At 36.1% G+C, this 16009-nt stretch overlaps 4 protein-coding genes and 1 long non-coding RNA gene across 6 annotated transcripts; 2 read left to right on the forward strand and 3 right to left on the reverse strand.

Moving 5' to 3' along the window:
- Positions 1 to 6: 6 nt before the first annotated feature.
- LOC105831450 (splicing factor 3B subunit 2) lies at positions 7 to 2659 on the reverse strand. Its single transcript, XM_012671584.3, has 3 exons — positions 2493 to 2659; positions 278 to 2323; positions 7 to 139 (listed from the first exon to the last, which is right to left on the reverse strand). Exons 2-3 carry the CDS (start codon positions 2309 to 2311, stop codon positions 71 to 73), a joined length of 2103 nt encoding a protein of 700 aa, XP_012527038.1. The 5' UTR covers positions 2312 to 2323; positions 2493 to 2659; the 3' UTR covers positions 7 to 70.
- A 168-nt stretch (positions 2660 to 2827) lies between these two features.
- LOC105831451 (mitochondrial coenzyme A transporter SLC25A42) lies at positions 2828 to 11052 on the forward strand. 2 transcript variants are annotated; one of them, XM_012671585.3, is made up of 6 exons: positions 2828 to 2968; positions 6757 to 6981; positions 7906 to 8231; positions 8365 to 8630; positions 8948 to 9122; positions 9431 to 11052. In XM_012671585.3, the coding sequence occupies exons 2-6, from the start codon at positions 6850 to 6852 to the stop codon at positions 9561 to 9563; spliced, it is 1032 nt and encodes a 343-aa protein (XP_012527039.1). In that variant the 5' UTR covers positions 2828 to 2968; positions 6757 to 6849; the 3' UTR covers positions 9564 to 11052. The 2 variants fall into 2 exon arrangements, with proteins under 2 accessions (XP_012527039.1, XP_012527040.1); XM_012671586.3 differs by having other exon boundaries at positions 2851 to 2939.
- On the reverse strand, positions 3045 to 3512 carry LOC118646630. The gene is made up of 2 exons (XR_004964134.1): positions 3319 to 3512; positions 3045 to 3238 (listed from the first exon to the last, which is right to left on the reverse strand). It is a non-coding gene; the product is annotated as an uncharacterized LOC118646630 (long non-coding RNA).
- Positions 11053 to 11373: 321 nt separating the features above from the next.
- On the reverse strand, positions 11374 to 13513 carry LOC105831458 (mitotic checkpoint protein BUB3). Its single transcript, XM_012671593.3, has 5 exons — positions 13343 to 13513; positions 12895 to 13090; positions 12545 to 12614; positions 12153 to 12463; positions 11374 to 12039 (listed from the first exon to the last, which is right to left on the reverse strand). Exons 2-5 carry the CDS (start codon positions 13087 to 13089, stop codon positions 11635 to 11637), a joined length of 981 nt encoding a protein of 326 aa, XP_012527047.1. The 5' UTR covers position 13090; positions 13343 to 13513; the 3' UTR covers positions 11374 to 11634.
- A 75-nt stretch (positions 13514 to 13588) lies between these two features.
- On the forward strand, positions 13589 to 16007 carry LOC105831457 (eukaryotic initiation factor 4A-III). The gene is made up of 5 exons (XM_012671592.3): positions 13589 to 13854; positions 14209 to 14544; positions 14660 to 14882; positions 14961 to 15215; positions 15298 to 16007. Exons 1-5 carry the CDS (start codon positions 13713 to 13715, stop codon positions 15548 to 15550), a joined length of 1209 nt encoding a protein of 402 aa, XP_012527046.1. The 5' UTR covers positions 13589 to 13712; the 3' UTR covers positions 15551 to 16007.
- Positions 16008 to 16009: the final 2 nt, after the last annotated feature.

The raw sequence follows: 16009 nt of genomic DNA on the forward strand, positions 1-16009 counted from the left end.
TAATCATTTTTTTCATATGACTCAATTTAATTTCTATAATACAATACATATAATTAGAGAAATAATACATTTAAAATTTGAACTCTTTATATTTTTTAGATGTCTTTGTATCCTGGATTTGCTGGCGTTTGCGTTTGGTCTGTAACAGAAATAAAAATAATATAAATTAAAAATTGATACAATAAAAAATTATTTACATTTTTAGCTAAAAATCAAATCTATTTAAATGCATTAATATAATTGCATTTGCATCAATAACTTGCTACGTAATATGTACCTTTTGTCGTTGTACATGATCCTGTAGCATGTCCGATAAGTCTTCCCTTCTGAGATGCGCTTGTCTCGATCTCATAGTTTCCTCATATCTGGATGCCATTGCTTCGGAATCAAGATCTAACTCGCTAGGATCCAGGGTCAACTCAACCGCACCGTCCTTCTCTGCTCGGGCGTCACTCGCGCTGCCGCTGATGGCACCGCGACGTGCAGCGATCACGGATGGCGGTGCCTGACCACCTGCCGCACCTGTCATATCGTACACGTGGGTGCTGCCCATCATGCTAGCACCAAGACCCTCCGTACGTCGTTCCTGCAGCACCGTGTAGAGCGCGGGTGTGTCACCGCCTTCCATCTCGCTCTCGATCTTCTTCTTTCTCAGTTCGATGGTCTCCGGGGTCTCCAAGCCCGCCGGGATCGACGTGATGCCACTTGGCGTGATCAGACCCTCGGCACCGGGCGTGACTAATCCGCTGGCGTCACCGTCTCCGTCCTTTCCTTCGCCCTCGCCACCCTCGCCACCTTCCTCCGCGTCCTCGTCCTCGTCTTCGTCGCCCGAGGACTCCGACTCGGGCTCGCCCCACATCCCCCGGTCTATCTCCTCGTCCAGCGCGTCCGCGCCGGATGTGCGCGTTATACCGAATACGTCTCCATACAGTGGCCTTCCCGTTTCATCTACCGGCGGCTTTCCCCAGCCACCCGCGTGATAGCCAAACGCGCAGCCCTCTGGAATAGGTGCGTTCAGACCGGGTATTTTGAGATTTGGGTAACTCGGCGGCGGGCCGTAACGTTGCATGGCTATGAGCCACGGCGGCGGTACTTTTTGACAATTCGGTCCCACTGGCATGCCCAACGCTGTACGCAGCTCGTCTGACAGCTCGCCGGGTTTCTTCTCCTTCAGGCGCGTCTCAAACTCCTTGCCCTCGTAATAGAGATCGCCGTGAATCGTCATGCGCGGCTTCGTCTGCCACTTGAAGAACGCGTCGTGCAATTTCTGATAGTCGATGTCGATCTTGCCCAATTTCGGTCGCGCTCGCTCCCGCATCTTCGCCTTCAGCGTGCGCGTGTCGTCACGCTCCTGCAGGCTCGCCCGCATCTCCGTAATGCCGGTGCGCTTTATGAAGTCCGGCAGGTCAAACGGCGGTTTCTCTATGCCCCGCTTACCTTGAAGGTACTTGCGCTTGAAGCACCAATGCCTTGGCACCGGTACCGTGTTCCGGTGAGCCTTCAACTGCACGAGCAGCTTCGGATCTCGCGCGGTAACGTCATGCATCTCCACGACATCCGGACGACCTACTAGCTGCTTCAGCTCCGCCACGCTCAGTCGCGTCAGTCTTTTCAGCTTGCGCTTGGACAGACGCGGCGCACCGTTCTCCCCGGTGCCCTGCTGCTGCTGCTGTTGATTCACCTCGTCGTCAAAGTCGTCCAACATCGGCACCTTGCTCGGAACGCTTCCGGCGGTCTGTATACTTGTCACTGGTGGATACTGTCCGATAGGTTCACCCTTGTCGGCCGCGTCGTTCGGACTCGGTTCCGGCTCCACCAGCTTAAATGCCTCAAAGACTCTGACGAATTGACGGTACATAGGTTCCAGGTCGTTTATGCTCGGTATCTCCTGTATGTACTCTATCTCCGGCATGTCCTTAGACTTGGCTTCCTCTGCGCCATCCTTCTTCTCAGCGTCCTTCCTCTCTGTATTGTGCCTCTTCCTCTTTGATCTCTTCTTCTTTTTTGTCTTGTTTGACTTGGATTCTACTTTCTCCGTGGCTGGTTCCAGTTCAGTTATAACATCGTCGATCTGAGGGACATCCTCACTGTCGTCCTTGGGTGATTTACTTCCAGCAACAACATCGTTCGGATCTCCACCTACTTCCTTGGCTCTCTCGGTTTTAAATGCCAGCGCTTGCTCCAGAGCAGCTGGTAGTTTGACGGAGCCGCTATCTCCATCTCCAACTCCATTGTCAACATTCTGATTTTGAAGTTCTGACGGAGGAGCCACCTTCAAACTTAAGAGGCTTGGTAAGGTTTTGGTGTCCATGATGCCGAATGACTGGAACGAAAACTCCACTTAGAATGACAGACAACATTTATAATCAGTAACTAAAAGAGAAACGGAGATGTGTTTATAATGTAACACGTTGCATTTATTTCTTATTAAACTAGCGGTTTACCAGTGCAAATGTTGACGAGATAGACATCATTTGAGTCTTTATACTTACAAGTGTGCCAAGCAGGTGTCTACATCAAGATGTAAAATACGTGTACATAAGTCAATATGTGTACGCGATCTTTACTGTTCTTCTTATTTTGTGCTAAACATTGAAACTCAGCTCCCCGGCAAAAACGACCGTAAACGGACGCGAATGTCGCGAATCACGAATAATTCTAGATTGAAAATCCATCGCAAAGGAGTAGACGCATCACGGAAAACTATTGGTTAAGACACTAGGGAAATATTTAAAGTCTAGTTCGATTGACTACTGCGCTATCTGTCTGATCTACAGTGGCGCCTTCTGTGTCAAATGCTCCGTGATGCGAAGCTGATTCGTATATTGTGGTCCGTCTGTCTGTGATAGTCCTTGGGCAGTGTCTGTCTGGCTGCCTGGCATTTGGCAGTCTGTAAACCGTCGCTGATGTGGACGCTCGTTGAGGAGATTCGATCCAAGGTACTATCATTCGCAGTGCAGACAGCGAGGTTAGTCCGCTTATTTACACCGCAAAATATGCTATTCGATGAAAACACGAATTACGTGACTTTTTTTGCTTCTCTCTTTCTTTTTGTTTTTTATTCTCTCTTATTCTTTCTGTTATGCTCGGTCGTCGCGTTGCACACGGCCGACACTCCGGCTTTTTCATAGCAAAATGGAAGAGGATGGGGGATGTTTTCGATCGTTTTGTGCGTAGGCGGATCAGTCGTGGTGACGCGTCGCGATGACGAATTTACGCTCGCGTTCAACCTGCGTATCTGCAATCACGGATTAGTCGTGACGACGATCTACGTGGTTCGAGTAAATAAAGCGCGATATGTTCGTCGTGTACACTTACGTATATGTACTTGTTCTACGTCGCCACTTTGGCGCACTTTGCTCAACAGCTTCCTGTCATCGCCTCCCGAAATAGAGAAATAAATTTGATCAAACGACACGCATCAGCGACGCAGTTGACCTTTAGGAAGACCCTTCCACCGACATCATCATCGACCTTGGCCCAACACGAAAGTTCAAAGAACGCCTGAAAAAGTGGGCACGTCCTTTAAACACTTCCACATACCGCACGATCGTTTAAGCTCCCATTATCTTTTATCGGTTTAACAAGTGTAGGTATTTGGTGATAAAAACCTAATGGAAACCGATAGGTAAAGTTGACTTAAGACGATTTATTGCTTGCGCAGCGTGATATGGATCTTCGATCCATTCACGTGGCGTTATTTTTGGAGTTTTGAGAAATCACTTCCCTAATAAAATTTTAACCAAGTGCCAAGTTTTAACACCCAAAATAAAACAAGAGAAATTCGTCGATAATCGTTAAATTTTACATTAATGAATTAAGGGTATCGTGTTGCAACTGTTACAATGACATAAAATGATTAGTGAAATTAAACGTCATTTAATCATTCGCTTGTCATTATTTTTTCATTAACTATTCAATTATATGAATACATGTAATTAATTTTTTCATAATAAAAAACGCGGATCGAGAGAGGACAAAATTGAGTTGAGTTAAAATGAATATTATTGGTACAATGTGACATTGAATCTATTTAATGTGATTATTTTTAACGTTAAGTTCAGGAAACATTATCGTAATGAAATACAAGTTATTCGACATTTAACAAAGCTTCAAGTTTGACACTGAAATTGTTAAAAATCTATCGACGATTATTAGTTTTATATTAGTTTTTTAAATATAAGTTTTCTATCGATTTTTGTATAATATTAATGAATATTATATAATATTTTTTATATTATTTATTATGTTTATTAATGAAGTTTGGTTTTATTAATCATTTTGTATCTTTCTTTTATAAAAATATTAATTGTATCATTTTTATGATACAAAACGATTAATAAAATTAAATTTCTCTAGTAAGCTTAATAAACTTTTAGTCACACATATAATTGTGATATTTTTGTTAGTTGCTCGCATGGATTGCAGACGTCTTGCTTGCCGTCCAACAGATGCGACAGTTTACATACGATAATCTCGCACGTGCCTTCATCATAATTTGTTTTCCCACGTGCTCCAACGTCGTAATTAATCCGTCTCATCTCGCCGTCCATTTCGTATCTTTGTTCGCAAACGGGTTTTCAAGTGGCCGATAACTAGCGTATTATATAATATCCTCGTATTTTAATAGCGTCATCACGTTTTGCAATGTATCGAGGTCATTCCGGCCTCGTGATTTTCATCGCCTTACGTCCCTCGTAGTCTGGTGATATATGCCTGAAACTTTGAACTGCACACACAGCAAAAATCCAACGAACGTCAATTTCTCTAAAACACTTTTGTATAAGTCGCCCGTTAATAAAATTATCGATAAAAGAAATAAAAATCGCGCCCAGATATGATTCAGCCTCAATCGAAAAGTCCTGTTCTTCATTTTAAAATTCAAGGTACTCATCAAACCGATAAAATAGCGGAAAAGTTGTTCCGGGTGCAATCCTGCACATTCTCCAGCGGATTCTAAAAATATTCCAAGGTTCGCTTGATGATAAAAATTATTTATTCACATCTTCACGTCGTGCAGATTTCTCAAGCTTTTCGAGCTTTCTTTGAACAGATACCTTGAAAGAATACTTTTCGTAGTTAAATATACGACAATTTATCTCGATATGTGGCATTCGTCACATGACTATGCATAAATGCAGCCATCTGCTTCTGTAGATCTTCTCAATGCATGTTGATTATCATGCTGTGACGCGTGACAAGCACGCATGCACGAGAGAGTAGATAAGGTTTCTAGCAGTCGAAGAAGCTCCCGCGGAAATTAGAAACTAATTTTTTATATACTTAATAGCTTATTTAAAAAAAAGATGTTAAGATAAAAGTATTGAATATTTCGGTTATTATATCAAACCTTGCTTAGTATCCAAAAATTTCCATTTTTTCTGATTTACTATAAAAAAATTGATGGATTGTTTGCTTCTGCAACATAAAAAACAAATTCTTTTTCATTGGTAGAAATTGATCGACTTGCAAACGTGAGCTGTGCTTACATCTCGATAAAGACGAACGTATTAACAATGTGAAACGGATAATAAAATGATGGTTTTTCTCATGTCAGCAACCTTTGTATCTTATTTTTTTTTTTACTTTTTATCACAGATAATCTTATCTTTCTGAAAAATAGTCGAGGTAATATGTTCTGGTGAAATCTCTTGCAGAACTCTAATTGACGTAACAACCGATAAGAAAATTCTTTGGAGATATTTTTGGCTCACCGTATATAGATGCGAAAAACGATCATCTAATTTGCATATGCATGTCTTAAGAAGAAATATTTACGCGCGAGTTGTCAAGTAAGAATTATTAACAGGACTTTTTTGCATTAAGTATTTTATAAATACTTGCGGTTAACAACGAGAAATTATATACTTAAAAACATATCGTATTATTATTATAGTATATTATAATTTATTTATGTAAAACGCCAAAACAATGTAAAATTGGAAATTACCTAAAGTTGTAAGGCACGGATAATAAAATACATACGTACATTTAAAAATAATTTTGCAAAAAATACAGATATTTATCATTGTGTCACAAATGTCTTTTTTCTCTTCTAGTTGTTTATCAAATATAAACAATTTACATTTTTGCATTTTAACAAATGATACTATTTATCGCACAAATTTTCCATAACTTTAAATGTGAAATCGAATATTATAAAAACATTTCAGCATTTTGCATGAATGATATCATCGAAACGCGCACAAAAACTATCTCCGAATTTATTTGTGAACGTTAAAGTTCTATATTTATAGAGTATAAATTTTATAGTTTGTACTTTGATCGCATATTGACGTCAGTATTACCTAACTATGAATGCAATATTTTAAATTAAACTACCAATCTTCTTGAGAATTTTGTAATTCCCATCTTTTTTATTAGAATACAGTATGATTATTTTATCTTTAAATTTTATTCTTTTTATCAATTTTATCTATTTTTTTAATTCCTTCCGTTTTACATGATAATAAACTGTTAAGATGATATTATAGAGCTATCACAGATTACATCAAAAACTTGTAAACCATAAACGATTTTTTGGACACTTATCTATAAGGAAATTAATCATAAGGCATTATAAAGGATTAAAAAATATAGATAAAACTGTTACGAAATCGTGAGTTTCTAATATCTTTAATTCTAAATTTTTAAACACTTTTAATGTATTGATTTAAACGTTTGGATCAATAGATATAAAATTCTCAGAACTTGTTTTTTCTATTATTAATTTCATAAAAGTAATATGTTTTACAGCGTTGTCTTGTATCAAGCGGTGTACGAAAAGAGAAGAGACGATCTTCTGTATGAGACTCCATCGGTAACGGAACAGCAGAGGGTGTACCAGAGATGAGCGGGCATGCAACTCGTCCTGGAGAGGGTGGTCAAGCGGTTCTCGAACGTATTCAGGTGTCTGTACTGCCGATCGGAAAACACGCCGCGACATCAGCCCCAATGGAGAGGCAAGATGTGGATATTACAGTAAGAACATTTTTTTAACTTATATTTGTCAATATATATGATTATGAAAGTGACTTAAGGGTGTATCGGACATACAATCTTAGACAAAAGTGCATGAAATTTGAAATATTTAAATATCTACGCCTAACGCATAGTAAATCTAGATGTAAGAAACTTTAACGATAGTTGGAGTCTTATTTTTACTCTTACAAAGGTATTTTTCACGTATTTGCGATTTTTTTCACTTATGAGTTTAAACTTTTGACAGTGAAAATGCACAATTATCTCAAGTTATATTTTATTTCTTTAAAACGGTGTAGTGAAGACAATTGAAATTTGGCAGATATTTTCATCTATTCATATACTAGATGTACAAAAAAATTCAAAACACTGGTACTATTTCTTCTATATTTTTTTAGCTGTTTCATCCGTCAAGATCGTCTTTTTCCATAAGATAGAAAAGGATACCATGTAAAATCAGTGAAAATTAAAATAGTTATAACTCAGCAACCGTTTAGTGGGTGCGTTTTCAATTTTTTGCAGTACATTAGGTAAACTAAAAGAACAATTTCACAAATTTTTAGCAACTCTGTACCATTTTGAACTTCAGTCCGATACATCCTTAAGTTTCGTTTCGAGAAATATATGACCTTTCGACTTAAGACAGGTTTTACACCACTTTTTTTTCTTAGACCACTTTCACATTTACCGGCACATATATAAAATTAATATCTGACATACAGAATAAGATATGTATTACAATTGTACAAATTGTCAAATTGTCTTATAAGTAAAGTGAGAACTTGTATCATCAAAAACATAATATTACTTAATATAATAACATTAGATATGATGTTAATAATGTTAGATAACATTATATCTGATAATTAAGAATGTTATCTCTCTTTTGCGTGCAATAAAAAATAATATGTATATACGTTACAGAGCAAACACAAAAAATGCACTGGAAAGGAGATTTCAAATACTCAAAGAGTTTGGACGAGCTTGGTATCCGGTGCGATAGCGGGAGCTTTAGCAAAGACTACAATAGCACCGTTGGATCGTACAAAGATTAATTTTCAAATTTCAAAGCAACCCTACTCGGCTAGGGCAGCGATAGGATTTTTGACTACAGCGATGCGTACCGAAGGCATCCTCAGCCTGTGGCGTGGGAACAGTGCTACCATGGTCAGGATAGTACCGTATTCGGCGGTGCAGTTTACGGCGCACGAACAGTGGAAAAGAATCCTGAAAGTAAATGGAGCAGAAAGGTATCATATGAAAAATTCAAGAACATCTTTAGCAAACAAAGAAATCATTATTTAATCTATAATCAGGACACTAATGTAATTTAAGTGAGAATATTAAATGCACATGTCATTTCTGTATTATAAATATTTGCAGGGAAAAACCAGGGATGAGCTTCTTGGCTGGCGCACTCGCGGGGGTGACATCACAGACCTTGACTTATCCATTGGATTTGATGCGGGCGAGAATGGCAGTAACCCTGAAGACCGAGTACAAGACGTTGCGACAGGCATTTTCACGAATGTACAAAGAAGAGGGAATATTGGCATATTACCGTGGCTTCACCGCTACGATTCTCGGTGTCATCCCGTATGCTGGTTGTAGCTTCTTCACATATGACATGCTGAGAAACTTGCTGACCGGTAAGTTGATCCCGTTCACACGATGAGATTCTCTTGATGCCCGTCGACGGTGGCGGTGCTTGTACTCATATACATATACATACACACACGCACATACACATGCGAAAAAAAGAGACAATCGAGGGTTATACGAATGAGAGTGGCTGTTGTATATGATCGTAAAGCAGGGTACCGATGGGGCACGTCAGGGGCACCCTGTTTCCCCTGATATTGGGACGGTACTAACTTTAATAGCAACGCGAGACAAGCCCGACCGGCGGCGTATTTCGAAGTGCTGCGTGCTTCATGTTCGATGATGGCTACGTGTCGATGAACAGTGTACACGGTGACTATTCCGGGATTCTCGACCTCGCTCATTTGTGGCGGCATCGCTGGAATGATTGGTCAGACAAGCAGCTATCCACTGGATATCGTGCGGCGGAGAATGCAGACGTCAGCGATCAAGGGCCGGCATTATCACACGATCACGTCAACTATCGTGAAAATTTACACGTAAGTATTTGTGTATTACTTAAAAATACTTACATAACAATAGAATACAGTAACTGTTTAATTATGTTGAATAAATAAATTTAATAGAATCCATTTATAAAATAAGTTGACAAGTACACACACACACACACACACACACACACACACACACACACACACACACACACACATTTGATAATCTTTACAGATGTATGTATAGGAATCAATATTGTTTTCTGTATAAGAAATACAATTTCTTATATTTATACATAATTATACATAATCTTATACAAAACTATACTGATAAATTATCATTATGTATGTTACAGAGAAGAAGGAATAATGGCTTTTTATAAAGGCTTAAGCATGAATTGGGTGAAAGGTCCTATTGCCGTTGGAATTAGCTTTGCCACGCATGATACAATACGGGATACACTGAGGAAAATTATTTGTGAAGAATAATAGAAAAATATATAGAACTGCATATGATTATGTAGTGAAGATATATAATGGACAAACATTGAAAGTCTGGGGTTATTACAGAATAATGCCAATTAATAATTATAATTATTACTTACGTCTAATTATAATTATTGCTTGACTGTTATCCAAATGCTTATATAATTAATATCATAATTATATAAGTAATTGTAATTATTAATCATTATATAATTTTATTATTTAACATAAATCATTTTAATAAATATGTCAGCGTACATTTCCTCAAAATTTTGCTTGAGAAAAAAAGAAACGCGTGCACAAAGTAGTCGACGGCAAAAACATAAAGTAAAATAATATTGCAGTAAATGTATTATTAATTGTACATGGGAAATAGTTTGTTTTGTGAGGGCATTTTGCCAAAAGCAACACAGGAGATCGTTAGTACAAATTGTTAAATATTATGTATATATTGTTATTTCAAACATTATAGAAATCATTGAAAATGATGGAGAGATGTAATACATGTAGATGCAGACACTAAATCGTAACATAATCATTGGTTTGGCAATATAAAAGTACAATTAGTTTAGCTTTTAATTATCTTTTGGATAAAAGAGGTAATTTATGTAAAAATATGATTTTTGCTTGCCTTCATTGTCTTCATTTTCTATGATAAAACATGCTGTTGTATAATTTGCATTCAAAATTATGTATATAAATGTGTATATGGCATTTTTTACTTTTTGATAATCAAAATACTCACAAGAATTCTAAACGATAATTTTCTTAAGCCTCCATGTAAAATAGAAATATTGTACAGATTCTAAGATAAGTTGCGTTTAAAAATTGTGACATTCAGATTATATTTCAATCATGCTTATAGCAATTGATATAGTAATTAATTCATTTTAATACTGCAATGACTAATTTGTTTTTTTAATGAAGACTGCAACTGATAGCGACAATAAAGTTTAAAACTTGAAACATTAAAAAATTTAAATAAATAATGTTATATTTCTATAAATCTATAACAGCATCTATATTATAATTTATCAATGTTAAATATAGATTTATATATTTGCTTTATTTACATTTTAGCATCTTACACGATCGAATACTTTTAAATAGTTTGTACATACTTTTAAAGGCTGTATTACATTTTATGTTGATAGATAAATGTAAAATGTAACAGAAAATAAAGAAGGGAATTAGTCGCATTTTGTATCGATCGAAAAGAAATCTTTATGGCCGATATAGAAAGTCATTCCCTTCTTTGTATATTGCAATACTTTACGCTTAAACAAACTTTATTAACAAATGCTGATCTTTTTGTAATACATTAGTTTTTTACCGCTTGATTTTGAAAATTTCCAGAATTAATGTAAATCACAACACACATTGCATTGTGTAAAAATTGATTATTCTTAAAATTTTGTAGCTTGTTTGCGATCATTATATTGGTTATATATAATGTAAAGTCCTTTAGTAAATATATAAATTTTATACAGTGTACGCAATTTTTTATTTCAGCCTAATTGTATTTATATCTTTATCTTTATAAATCTTATTAAAAGTAGAAAAACTTTTATTTATTAAGATCACACACAATAGTATAATATCTAAATGATAAAACTAAACATTTGATATGTAATCTATACATAAAATTATATAATTATTCTTAAGTAAATAACAATTCTATGATATAATTAAGTTATTTATTTAATAAAATAGATAAATAGAGCTACCATCAAAATGTTAATTTTAAAAAATTGAAAAAAGCATATATGATAGTATATATTATATGGAGATGAAAATATAAAAAATTAAAAAATTGTATAAATTAGATTTATTTTTTGAAAATTGGAAGATAATATTTTTATAAAACGTACAATTGATTGAATTTATGAGTTGACACACGTGTTATTTTCATGAAATGCATATAAATTAACGCAGTCAGAATATTTACAATTATTCACAGAATGTCATTTCTACTGCCATTCATTCTTCTGTGTATTTCTTCAATGCAGTTCACGAGTTTCTCCAGTCACACATTTTTTTCATCGCTATCCTGTATTTTGTATAAACTTACTATTTACTTCGGCTTGGTCTCTTGATCGTTAACGTATCTTATATAAATTTCTCGTTCGTCACTACCACCCGGTGGAATCTCAGCTTCGTTGAGATACGAAACGCCTATGGCGAGAACAGAACCGTCATGGCTAAAACTAAGCGCAGCCACACCAGCATTGTATCGATGAAACTGGCACAACCGTTTCTTGTTAAAACCATCCCAGATATTTACATAACCATCTGAGCCACCAGTAGCGAACGTGTTGTATGCAGAATGGAAACTAATAGCGTTCACTGGGTAAATATGCTCGACATTATTTTCTTTTATTCTGTGGCACTTGAACGCATACTTCTTCTTTTGGGCTTCTGGCATTGTATCGAGATACTCAACGGCGACTCGGCCCTCTATGCTACTCAATACATATCCCTAACATAGAAAACAAAATATAATAAATAGACAGACACATATGTTTGCAGTGTAGACAATATTAGATGGATCTTGCAATAAATTTGCATGCAGAATTTAAAGGATAAACACACCTGTTCATTAGGGAAACCTTTGATGCAACGCGTTTGATACTTCAAACTACTTTCTCGTCTCTGAAACATGCCTGCCATGTTCCTCAAATCCCAAATGCAAACTTTCCGTTTTGCTGTGCCCACCACAAATTTGTCACCACAGACAGACAAGGCAAGGACTACATCGGGTTGTAAATAACTACCGACGCAAGTAGGTGTTCGTGGATCCCATAGTTTTACCGTGGCGTCCCAACCACCCGTAAGTATTGCATTCACAGCTGCACAATATTCTATTTTCCTGATTGGCTTCTCGTGTGTACCCATTATTGATTCTACAGACAAATACTTTTTATATTTTACATATGTAATATAAATATACATGAAATAAATAATAAATTAAAGAAGACAAGTACCAGTATTGCTATTTATGTCATACATTTTCAGAGTATTTCCTAGACCACCGCTATATGCATGAACAGCGTCCTGCAAACATTTTCTTGTAATAAAAGTTATCAGCAAAAAATAAAAATTTTTCCAAAAGCATTAAGTTGATAGAGTAGTTTGATAGATTCGATTTTATCATCCTATGTGATTACAGAGAAGATTTCAATATATATAAAGTTCACTGTCATAGAATCAAGAACAAGAGGAAAACTAAAATAATTTTTACACACACACACCCACACACAATGTACATAAACATTATGTCTCCAGACAACTGTACAAGTGTGCAAAACAACAGAAAAATTAACAACTTAATTACCTGAAACGCGACGTCCAATACTGGTAAATCGTGATTATATTTCAATCTCATTGTGTTGGCGTGTATATCGTACAGTCTTACTGTACTGTCCCATGATGATACTAATAGGAACTGAGTGGAGTTTGGTCCAAATTCGACTGCGGAGATTGCATCGGTCGGCGGTGATTTTATCTTAAATTCTGTTCTAGATTCCATCCTGTCAGAAATACAACATTTAATTAAATAAGGATGAAGCTGGTTAGATGAGCTTTTAAGTTTTACTAATAATGCTAAGATATCTATAGAATCGTAATTGCAGTACAAGAAAAAGGAGAATATTTCGTTATTTATTCAAATAATATTGGTTCGCGGTAACAAGAATGCGAAAACTGATGTAAAACCGATTTCTTTGTAAACACAACATAACCAACAATCCTGATCAGTATACTATCAATTCTCACATACTCACTTGATATAAAACAGCTGAAGAATATAGTTAAGAAAACTTCTAAATCGTATAAAATACGAGCATTCGCAATTACAGGATAATCTTCAATATAATTAAAAAAAAAGGTTTGAAACAACCACGGTCATCGCGGTACTCGGTAGAGCCCCCTACCACGCTGTGCTGCAATAGTATGCGATCTGTGCGACTGCCGCTGGCCGCTGTGCGCGCTCGGCCGGCTCGGCTTACACCGAGCGTAGTCGAACGTGGTCGAACGCGGAGTCGGCGGAGTCGCGGAACCGGCGGTAGTGGAGACACTGGTCACTTTTGTGTAGAGTGTAGCTGTAGAGCGCAATAGAGGAACGCATCCAACACAATCCAACATCTTATCGAAATGGCGGAGAAATCACGTCGTGTAGCGCAAACGGAAGATTTATCAAATGTTGAATTCGAAACCAGCGAAGATGTCGAGGTTATTCCTACCTTCGACAATATGGGTCTCCGTGACGAGTTATTACGCGGAATCTACGCATACGGTACGTTGTTTATCGTTTATCCTATTGACCTAACCTCACTTTTTGCGTGGCTTGTTTTTTTTAAATCGTATCGTTTTTTATCAAATCTTCAAATGATTAGTTTATAAAAAAAGAGAAAATAGACTTTTGCATATATAATCAACATAACAATTCTGTTCTATGAAAATTTTGATTATCTTTTATTAGTAATTTATCCTGATCTATGTTTATTATATTTATTAAATTTTCTTATCGCCCTGCATATTTTTTCCTTGTTATGGTAATGTTAAGAAATTTATAATGTATTATGTATTAAAATCTTAATTTGAACATTTTTGAACATATGATACATTTCCATTTATATTTTCTATATAGGTTTTGAAAAACCATCAGCTATTCAACAACGATCTATTAAACCTATCATGAAAGGCAGAGACGTAATAGCTCAGGCACAATCTGGCACAGGAAAAACTGCTACCTTCTCGATTGCGATATTACAATCATTGGATACACAAGTACGAGAAACTCAGGTTTTGGTTTTGTCCCCGACTCGAGAACTTGCTACTCAAATCCAAAAGGTTATCCTTGCCTTGGGAGATTTTATGAATGTACAGTGCCATGCCTGCATTGGTGGTACAAATCTTGGAGAAGACATCAGAAAGCTTGATTATGGCCAACATGTTGTATCTGGTACACCTGGTAGAGTATTTGGTAAGTATTACACACACACACACACACACACACACACACACACACACACACACACATATGACGTGAGAAAGAATTATTAACATAAACATTTGATATTTAATTGTGAAACTTCTAGATATGATTAAAAGGCGAGTACTCAGGACCAGAGCTATCAAAATGCTGGTACTAGACGAATCTGATGAAATGTTGAACAAAGGTTTCAAGGAACAAATTTATGATGTGTATCGGTATTTACCACCAGCGACGCAGGTTGTTTTAGTTTCAGCTACTTTACCACATGAAATTCTCGAGATGACTAGTAAATTTATGACAGATCCCATTCGCATTCTTGTCAAACGGTAAATAGTTTATTTTAAATTTTCATTGTGTGCATGTATGCCATGTATGCATGTTATTCTAATTATTTCTAATTCCAGTGATGAATTGACATTGGAAGGAATCAAGCAGTTCTTTGTTGCTGTAGAACGAGAAGAATGGAAGTTTGACACCCTTTGTGATTTATACGACACATTAACAATAACGCAAGCAGTTATCTTTTGTAATACAAAACGTAAAGTTGACTGGTTGACAGAAAAAATGCGGGAGGCCAACTTTACAGTATGTTCTATGCATGGAGATATGCCACAGAAAGAACGAGACAACATAATGAAAGAGTTTCGATCTGGTCAGAGGTATGTGTCAAATGTTAAAGATAAAATTTTCAAATAATATATTTTTTTCAAAAAATTACATCAATATTTTTTTTTTTTACAGTCGCGTGTTAATCACAACGGATGTCTGGGCGAGAGGAATCGACGTTCAGCAGGTGTCGCTCGTAATTAATTACGATTTGCCTAACAATCGTGAATTATATATTCATAGAATAGGCCGATCGGGACGTTTTGGTCGTAAGGGTGTATCGATAAATTTTGTGAAAACTGATGACATAAGAATTCTTCGAGATATCGAGCAATATTACTCTACACAAATAGACGAAATGCCAATGAATGTGGCTGATCTGATATAAATGTGAAATTTATATATATGTATAGGTTACATATTTTACGTACAAAGATTCCTTTAACTTCGATTAACTTGATAATACAGTTAACACACAGAAGACAGTATGATTCTATAAATAATATATCACATGTCAACAATTTCCAAAATATAGTTTACTTGAAAATCCTTTATCATTTTCCTTAAATTATTTTTAGTATATAATTATACTACTCTTATAAGAATAATGTAATAGAGCAGAGTACTCTACAATTTTCTGCATCTTGTAAGTAATAAAATCTTGAACATAATATGTAAGAGAACTAGATTAATCATGCTTGTTTTTACTTCTGTTAAAATACATTATTGATAACAGTAGGTTTTTTTTAATGAAAATGAAGTAGATTTCTCTTTTTCTACGTGGACTGAACAGATTACTCGTGTAAACAAATTATAAGTAGGAAATAGACTTTGTTAATAAAGTATT

Source organism: Monomorium pharaonis, chromosome 7 (genome assembly GCF_013373865.1).
Source record: "Monomorium pharaonis isolate MP-MQ-018 chromosome 7, ASM1337386v2, whole genome shotgun sequence".
NCBI classification, from domain to species: Eukaryota; Metazoa; Arthropoda; class Insecta; order Hymenoptera; family Formicidae; genus Monomorium; species Monomorium pharaonis.